Source organism: Eptatretus burgeri, chromosome 16, assembly GCF_056783735.1.
Source record: "Eptatretus burgeri isolate ZD-2024b chromosome 16, Ebu_testis_v1, whole genome shotgun sequence".
Taxonomy (NCBI): domain Eukaryota; kingdom Metazoa; phylum Chordata; class Myxini; order Myxiniformes; family Myxinidae; genus Eptatretus; species Eptatretus burgeri.
The window spans coordinates 15582556-15592527 of NC_140976.1; the positions used below are offsets into that span (position 1 = coordinate 15582556).

The following is a 9972-nucleotide window of genomic DNA, read 5'->3' on the forward strand; positions in this document are numbered from 1 at the left end:
GAAGGACAACACACATATTGATGAATCACCCTGCCTCTGAAACAACGGGATGACAGTTTATAGCTGGGTCGGGATTTGGACCCAGGCGAGACAGCTTAGAAGCGAGTGCGAGTACCTCTAAGCAATCCTGTCCGCCCTGCATCCTCATTGACACTCGCAGATAGACATGCAATATGTTTGTGAAGTACAACATGCAGCTGTCTTTTGGTTAAACCTGTCAGCGAAGTAGGCACACCTAATTCGTCTTCAACTCTAAATCATCAGGAAAAGAACAATTAATATACCAGGTGATTTACGCTTGCTCTGCACTGGAGTCACTGAAATAATTTCTCTCCATCTGCACCGACATTTCGTCCAACTGTGTAGCCACTGGTCCTTATAGCAAAACCGAGTTCTCCCACTTCCTAACACAGACGCTTCTCAAGAACTCGTCCAGATTTTTTTTTAAGGAATGCTCAATCCCTTCCTCATTTTTACCCATTTCTATATCTGTCCTTCTTTCCACTCACCAATCTTCCTGCGAAAATAGTCTCCAGAGTTCCATTCCCATACAAGTCAAATGCAACTCAGAGGAGCACGGATCACAAACATGTCAATGCCTTCCAAACTCTCTTCCTCGACAATTCCCATGCACTCTTCCTTTGCATTTTCTGTTTCCATCAACTCACTTTCGTTGAGAGCAATGAAAGTATGTAAAGTATGAAAGAATAACTGTCTACCTTCAAAAATCGCTGTTCTTTGTCAGTGTGGACACTCTTACAAATATTTCCACACACACAGGGACCTCTGTCGAGGCCTTCAGATGAAGATGGTGGAGGGTGGACCGGAGCACTCTTTGGGAGAAGTCTTCTCAAGGTTCATGAAAAAGCTCAGTGTGTATACAAGTTTCTTCAACAACTACTCTCACGTCCTGCAGACCATCGAGGAGGTGCAGTTCATATCTGTTTGTCTGCACATCATGCATAAATGGGCTCGGAAGCTTTTGGATGCGGGACAACTCATGCAATTGTAAATTGCTCCGATCTTTGTCTGACCATTTGTAATATTCTCAAATCAAGGAATAATTCCGGATATGTAAATGTGGTGGGTGACTTTATACAGTCAGGGAAAATAGGTAGAGTCAAACACACCTAAAATTCACCTTCGAGCCACAGTTCCAGCAGGTGAAGTTGCATTGGTGAGAATGCCATCCTTATAAGGGGAATTTAATCAAATGTTTCCTTGTACGTGTTTGTGTTGTGCCTGTGGTCCCTACCGTGTACTCAATCTAAATACAATCCCTGCAGTGCAGAGATGACAGCCCAGCATTTCGAGCCTTTCTGAAGAGCCGTGATTACAGTCCGTCCACCAGAATGTTGAGGTAAGAACAATCTTCCCAGATTATCTCACAACAGCATATAGATACAAATGATGGTACAGGAGAATGACAATGACTGAAGGACAAAAGTGCGATGCAATAAAAAGAAATTGCAACAATTTCATTTTTGCACAACTAATGAGGATGCTCCATATGAAAGTCCAACTGCCATTCGTGGCCATCTACAGCTTAAATGCACAAAGGGATGGGAAGGGCAGTAAAGTGAAGAAAAATGTTTGAGGAACAAGGAATGTAAATGGGAAGATTGGGATTAAAATGGAGAACATGAGAGGGTGGGGTAGGGAAATGTGGAGTCATGCAGGAAAGGAGAGTAGAAAGGGGGAATAAAGTATACAGTATACCAGAGGCATATGGAACAGGGGGGAAGGGGATAGGTATCAAAAAGCCAACCATTTTTGCTCAGACAACAGGTAGCTAGCACTTCACAGTGATGTCAGTATTCCAGTTCAGCTAGAGATACATTACAGCTAAAATCGAGATACAACATAGCAAGAGATGCAGCAAATTCAAACACAAGACAGTAAGGACCAAGATATGAGTACAGGGTTAGTATTACTAGAAGCTAACAGTACAGTATAACTGCTGTTCTGCTTGTCACATGATTGCACAACTCTAGCCTGCTCAGTTTAATCACTGCCCCAGATCAAGAAAAACACCTGCACAGGTGCTTTATGTACTTGGCCGTACACAGAGCCTGAGATTTCACTGTTTGGGTGAATGTACTCATTCAGCTTGCCGGAGCTCTTACTTGAAGTGGCCAGGCGATTGCCGTGCCTGCTGTACGAGCTGAGATCTCTGCACCTTTCGACGTCGTTCGACAACTCAGACAGAGTCCAGATTGCTGCTGCTGCCGACTCCTTGCAGAATTATTGCAACTTTATCAAGACGGTAAAGGAGATTTAACATCATTATATCACCCTCTTCACCCCCAAATTACACAAAAGCATAAACATATCATTTAAATGTTTATTCAAGTCCATACATCTTATTCTATACCAAGAAATGTCAGAGTGTGTCAGCGTATCCGTCAATGTGTCTACTCCATAGCTCCAAAACCATGAAACCTAACTGCCTGAAACTTTGCATGCATATGGAGGGAACTCCAAGGAAGTGCAAGAGTGAAAATTGGTTTTCTGGGTTAATTAAAACACCCCTTTTGAAGATAATGAACAGCCTTATTTAATTATATCCTTTATCAGGCGCATCCCCAGACACCTCGCTCTCGATGGGCTCTTAAGGCACATCCTCGGTGACCTCGCTGGGGTCTTAATTAGCCATTTTGTTCAGCCTGCCCAACAATGCCTCGAGTTGGAACAGGCTGCAACTATTTCTTCATGATAAAGTGCTCAAAATGTTTTCTTTTCACTTTGCTCACTCATAACATCGAATGCCTGATCTACATACCTATGAATCACTGTGTACATCGCTTTTGTAAGCACTATAGTTTTCAAATTAGGAGCTTGGAGCAACTTCATGCATTATATGATGCAATTTTCCACGATCCACTCTCACGGCCTAAAATATATCATCGAAATGTAGTTCGAGTTTGGAGGATCGGATCATACGGACTAAACTCGAAATCTGGAGTGAAATCTGGAAATGTTAAAAAATCGGCGATGTGTACTTTTTCTGTGGGTACGTGCCATTACCAATCAGCTGGCTATCACTTGCCAAACCAGCCGTTCCTTATCAACCATTTAATTGGAGTGCTTGCTTGAGTGCTTAAGCCGCCTGCCGAGCACCCTTCAGTCGATAGCAGTACAGTTCATGTCCCAATCGGAAGGTACAGTTGGCAGTTGCTACGTAGTAGAGGAACATATGGGTAGATTTGGATCTGTAAAGGGACTCTCCGTGAATGTGTGTGCATGCCTGCGTGCCTGGTTACGGGTGCCGTGGTGGCAAAGTTTCATCCCGTATGTTATGGGGATGATGATAGGTGGTGGAGGTTTTAAATTTGAACCTCAGCAGTATTCGAGCAATCACGTTTTCCTTTGTTCTCGTGACCATTTTGAAAGCAATTGATTATTATTTTCTCTGAAGCAGGTGTGCTTAACAAAGGTTAAATGGTTTCTCTTTGTGAGTTTCAAAACAAAATATATTTGATAACACCTGATTTCTGAGCCATTTGCTGTATTAATGTGCTTTCGAAATTACAAAGCCAATTTTTTTTTTCCACCCATCACATGACTATAAGTGGTTAATAGATTGATGTTTATGCACATCTCCCTGAAATGTGTATTATGCAACATTGTTTTTTTTTAATTTGTTTATTGAAATTCCTCAAATGAGGGTGAAACCTACTCAGGAATTTTGGGTTGTATACAGTACATACTGTAGTCGGGAATCACACTGACTCCAATCTGCCGATTCCTGAAGAATTGCCGATATCGGCCAAGCACTAATAGTGTGTGTGTGCGTGTGTAGCACACTAGCACTGTGTGTGTAACACAATAGCACACTAATGTGTGTTTTTTTCAGAAAGCATACCATTTTCTCTCTGCGAACACCCCTCTCTCCACCTTTCTCTCTCGGTCTGCGGGTGGTGATTACATCCGGATGGTGTTCATCTCTGGGTGGTGTTTGTCTCTGGACGTGTCCAGGCAGTGTTTATGTCCAGAAAGTTTTGCCCCACTTATTGGTTCCGGGATTAGCCAACGGCCATCCGTGGTTCACTCGGCTTGACATATTGAATAGACTGGTGGCTGTCAAGGGCGTGACCCCAATTAGGGTTTCCGTGCCAACGGTAAGGTAACGCGTAACCAAGGAGCGAAAACCCTGCGAGGCGAGGCGGTTCTAATCGGCAGCCACAGTTGCTTAGCAACCCATCAGATTGCAGAGTTATCTGTAGCCAGCGGTCTCAGGACCGCAAGTCGGGTAGAGGTCCAAGGAGCTCCCTCGTAATAACCCCAAATCCCGAATATTTAATTAATGTACTCTTTGAAGAATTTGCACTCAATTTTTTTCTGTCATGAATGCATTCTATGTCGGGAACAATTTAGGAATGCATTTCCCATTACATTTAAAAGTCAATAAGATTTTGAAGTTCAATTTCCATTATTTCGATTTTTTTTGTCTTTTTTTTGTCCTCCATCCTCTCTACCCACCCCTCCTCCCTCTCCCCCCACCCTCTCCTCTATCTCTCCCCCCTCCACCTCCCCTCGCTCCCCCTCCACCTCCTCTTTCTTCCCCTCCACATCCTCTCTCCCCCCTCCTCCCTCCTCTCTCTACCCTCTTCCCTCGCTTCCCCCTCCTTTCTTCGTTCCTTACCATCCTCGCACCCCCCCCAACTCTCTTTCTCTCCCCCACCCCCACCCCCTCCTGGTATTCCCATCAGTGAAGTGACAGGTGGTATTTGCAAGTAACGAATAAACGACATCTCATTGAATACAGTTTTCTTTCCGAAGTATCACCATTGCTTAAAATATGACATGAGAAAAATAATTTGGGATGACCATGTGGCCAAATCCTCAAAAATTGACTATTCTGGTTACACCTCTCTTGTTCGAGTGAAGTTCATGTCAAAGTCAGAACATGCGTTTCGATCACCATGACTGATGTAAAATATTGAAGGTCAGACACTTTTGTGAAAATGACCTTCCTTTGAAGTAAAGTAAATACTGTATATTTGTATCATTCAAGACAATAAATCAAGTACCATTTTTTATTTATACTTTCCCAGGTGAAGGGGAGAATCCAGAGAGAAGCTCTCCTGTGTGAAGTCCAACAGACCATCGTGGCCTGTCCGGTAAGTCAACCTTCACACACTCTGCGTGAATACACCTGGAAGTTTCACAAACATTACCGACAACGTAAACGGTACACGAATACATCCGTGTCACATTTTACTTCAAGTATTGGCACGGCCCTGGTGATAGCTTTGGTGGTGGAGCTCCAACAGTTCACGAGTGTGTGGCCTGTGAAAGCCATCTGGAATTGGAGGTGAAGTGGTGCACATGACATTTAATTTAACATTGGCTTTATCGGGTCGGAAGGACTCGTTTAGGTTTTATTATTACGTCGGACTGCAACCCCCCCCCCCAATCTGACTGATGTGCCGCAAGGCAGAGACAATGTGCTTGTGTGGCAGACGGCCATTGTTGCTCAAAGTTCGCACAGCTTCGGGAGGCGATCTGTGCCTTGTGCTCCATCAAACTTGGATATATATATATATATATATATATATATATATATATATATATATATACATACATATATATATATATATATACATACATACATATACATACATACATATATAAATATACATACATATAAATATACATACATATATATATACATACATATATATACATACATATATATATATATATACATATATACATACATACATACATACATACATACATACATATACATACATATACATACATATATATATATATACATACATACATACATATATATACATATATATATACATATATATATATATATATATATTTATATATATGTATATTGTGACGTTCACGGGACTTGAACAGTCCCGCGAACGTAGAATGAGCCGAAACGATGGAGGCGGTTTATTTATTTATAACCCAAAGATGGCGGTTCTAATCGCTCTACCGCAAACGGGACGAGGAAGGTGGCACGAGTCGCTTTTCACTGAGTTGATAACGTTTATTCCTCTAACCAGAAATAACAAGACTCGGCAAGAAGAGGGATCCGGGGCGATTCGACGGGATGGTGTGGGATCGGGCGTGGGGAAAACACAGACAATTCCAATGAATATACAAATCTCAAACCCTCTAAGGTGCCAGGTACACACACACACACACACACACACACACACACACACACACACACACACACACACACACACACACACACACACACACACACACACACACACACACACACACACACACACACACACACACACACACACACACACACCGTAGCTATTCCTGGTGGTCAGGCTGGACCGTGGTGTGGACGCAACAGTCCCTGGTTTGGCGTCGGACGAGCTGGCCTTGCTCTCGTCAGGGGGGCAGGAGAAACCGTGGTGCTGTCGACCTCCTGGTCCTAGCCCAAGTCCGCTCACAGCCGCCAGGGAACCAGTTCTGGCGCCAAGTTGCGAGCAGGAGAGGGAGGCAGGTCCGCCCGCCGTTCGACCCCGTACTCCGAGCCAGCAGAACCCCAGAGCCAACCAAGGTGAGGCACGAGGCTCAGCAAGGCTACAAGACACGATCAAACCAGGGTCGAATCAGCGCAACAAAAAGCACGCTCCCAGCACAACAACCTCCACCAGAACAGTTTTTCGGTACCGATCTTCTTCCTCTTCCTTTTCGACCCCGAACAGAACCTTTTTATCCTCCCATCCTCGTCACTTCCAATCGAGCAGTTTTATTGGCCCACCGCCGTCGCCTTCCGCCAATCGTGATCACGGGGCGGAGCCATCCGCAGCACTGTCCTGTGACGTCACGGCAAGCCTCCAGAGAATACTAAAAGGGGTTTACGCAGACACACTTACCCTATCCCGTGTCCCTATCTAATTACGTGACAATTATCATTTGCCCCTTGAAGAAATGGACATTTACTAGACAACTTATCACCACTGAATTGCTACTTATTACATCGAGATCCTGGTACACTCGAACAGCATGGCATACCTAATTAAACATCCTAATTACCCTTTGAATGCATACCCCCCCCCTCAAACGTAACACTGCCCCCTCCTCTGGTTATGCGGACAACATGCCCTTGCTGCACATGTCAAGTTGTGCGGGATCGAGTGGGACTCACACATCTTCACAACATTCACACCATGGTCATCATCACATTTCTAGGTCATGGTCCCCATTTTAATGATGCAGGCTGAATCCCGTCATGGCGGTGGGGTGGGTTACCACAAGATAATGGGGGCATCTCAGGTGCAAACGTGCCCACAGGTAAGCTTTAGTCCAACCCAGACGTTTCTCCGCCCCGCTCCCTTTGATTCCCACCCCCCTGGTTGCCATCAGCTCTCATCCCGTACAACACACTGGAAGGGGTCTCACTGGCTCCTCTGGCCTTCCTGGGTCGCCAAGGTCCTACCCGCCTTGGTCGCCCAACCAGACCCTCTCCCAGTTGCCTCCAGACACTGTCACCGTTAGCCACCAGGGGTGAATCTCCTTGAAGGGGGTCGCAATTCCCGCTCACCGTGAGCTTCAGCAATCCCTGTGGACAAGCACATCATCCCCACCCACAAAACCCACATGACTCCCCCACCCCATCGGCCTTACATGTGACACCTGCATTTCTAACACTTCACCGACCATGACCTTCCCTGTTACCACACCATGTCCAATAAAAATCAATGTGTGCACCATACATTTCACTTCTTAACTTGAAGCAACTCACACAGCACTTCTCCTCACACGATCCACGCACCAGCCATTAGACAGCCACTCGTGCCCGCTTTGTTACCAATTACCCATTGTCCCTATTGTCACTCTAAAACCCAGCAGCACTGACAAACCCAAGCCAATTTTTCCACAATTCACTTTTTTCACCAAAGGAGGGCACTTCGCCACAATCTCACCAGCCGAGCATGGCCCTATATGCTCAGCCCGATCTAGTCTCCCCGACCCCCGACAGTGATTTCCGGACCCGACCTATTAAAAGTCATCTCGGATAGACCTGGCGGTTCAGCAGGAGGATTCATCCTCTGAAGCATCTGGGTAATGCCAATTTCTCCCAGCCCCCCTCCCTGATCCTGAATCTCCGCCTGTCGGATCGTCACCGATGGCCTCTCGGGCACCCGACCCGGCCGACTCCACGAGGCCAGCCTGGCCGCGCACTCGGCCGCTCGGTGCACGGTGGGTGGATCCTGTAGCTCCACTAGCGCTCGGACCTCAGGGTCAGGAAGAGCAGCTAAAAATTTCTCTAGTGCCAGTCTGTCCCACGCCTCCACTGTAAGGTCCCGATACGCGATCCTGACTGATTGGTAAATGTCCTGTGCCAGCTCCTGCACTCTCACCTGGCTTTAATCTGCGGTGCTGGAGCTGGGCCCGCACCAGATCACAGTTCGCTGCAAACCCAAACCGACGGCTCAACGCCTCGCAAATGTGGGAGCTGGTCAACATCCCCTCCGCGATCACGTTTAACACATCTGCGGCTGTTCCCCGCAACGTTGCCACCAAATTCCCTGTACGTTCCCGCTCATTCCACCCGTTTAGTCGGGAAATACACTCAAATTGCGTCAGAAAAGCTTCAAGGCTCCCTGACCCATCGAAATTTACCAGGGGGATCACTTTTACGGTGGCCCGCTTCTCAGTTTCTCCCTTGTCCGAATCCAGCCCAGGGATCAAACACCCTTGTGGCTGCGTATCCAATTTCGGAGCCCACTGTGGCCAAAGATGTTTTGTGGTGAGGGTCTCATGGGTCAATTTTGCCTCCTGTTCCAAACGTTGAATGGACCGATTCACCTCTTCCCGCAGGATCTTCTGGGCCCGCACAACCTCCTCCAAGGCTCCGTCGCGAGTTTGTAGCTGCTCCTCAACCAACCCGGACACTCTACTTACAAAAGACGGCTCTACCAGGCCTTTATCCAAGACTTCATCTTGGCTCATAATTTTATCTTGTTCGTCCAAACAAGCCTCCAATCCTTTTACCTCCTCCGCCAAATTCATCCCTTGCTTCCTCAGCTCTCCCCACTCTTCAACTTGCAGCTGCATACGAGCATCCACACAGGCATGATGACGTTCCAGGCTTTCATCCACTTTATCAACCCGAATGTTCGTTGCATCAATTTTATCTACCAATTTTTTACGTATATTTTCCCTCTCCAATGTAATTTCTACCTTTGTTTCCTCCAATCTATCCTCAAATTTACTTTGTATTTCCCCCAATTTAACATCCACACACTCCTGCATCTCAGTTTTCATTTTTCTCCATTGTTTCCCCCAATTCATCCCTCATTAAATCAATCCGTGCACCCAACTGTTCCCCCATTACCCCCAATTGATCTGTCATTTCTGCCCTCTGTGTCACGAATTGATTTGCCATTTCTGCCGTCATTTCTGCCCTCTGTGCCGTCATGTCTGCCCTCTGTGTCACGAATTGATTTTCCATTTGTGCCGTCATTTCTGCCCTCTGTGCCGTCATTTCTGCCCTCTGTGTCACGAATTGATTTGCTATTTGTGCCGTCATGTCCCCTATTAAACGTTCCAACATTGTCTGGATCGTCATCGCACCGGTTTCCGGCGCTGCCGGTCCCGTTACGGGCGATGAAGCACGGTCCACGCTCGGAATGGGGGAGGTTCCAACCCTACCCCCGTCTCTCCCTTCTTCCCCCGACTCGCTGCCAGACACGTGGCCTTCCTCCTCAAACATCTGCACATCCGCCATGGTGCAGAAGTCCCGTTTGCCGCCAATGAAATTTAATTTGAAAAATCCCGCCAAAATTTTCCCGCGCTTTTCTGTAGTAATTTTATATTCCAATTTGTGGCGAGATTTCAGTACTGGTATATTCTCCCGATACCGAATATAATTTAGAGGGGTTCGAACATCCCACTCCTGACACCAATGTGACGTTCACGGGACTTGAACAGTCCCGCGAACGTAGAATGAGCCGAAACGATGGAGGCGGTTTA

At 46.3% G+C, this 9972-nt stretch overlaps 1 protein-coding gene across 6 annotated transcripts in view; it reads left to right on the forward strand.

Moving 5' to 3' along the window:
• Positions 1 to 9972, forward strand: part of ECT2L (epithelial cell transforming 2 like) — an 81699-nt gene that overhangs the window by 54573 nt on the left and 17154 nt on the right. For 5 of the 6 annotated variants that reach the window (XR_015052484.1, XM_085860052.1, XM_085860050.1 and 2 more), the window contains 4 exons: positions 781 to 928; positions 1287 to 1360; positions 2110 to 2266; positions 5058 to 5123. Coding sequence is in view for 4 of the 6 variants with exons in the window: in XM_085860052.1 (XP_085716178.1) it covers positions 781 to 928; positions 1287 to 1360; positions 2110 to 2266; positions 5058 to 5123 (445 nt within the window). In the remaining 2 variants the exon portion in view is untranslated. Of the gene's footprint in view, positions 1 to 780; positions 929 to 1286; positions 1361 to 2109; positions 2267 to 5057; positions 5124 to 9972 lie in introns of those variants that run through there. The other variant, XR_015052485.1, reaches the window with a different exon arrangement.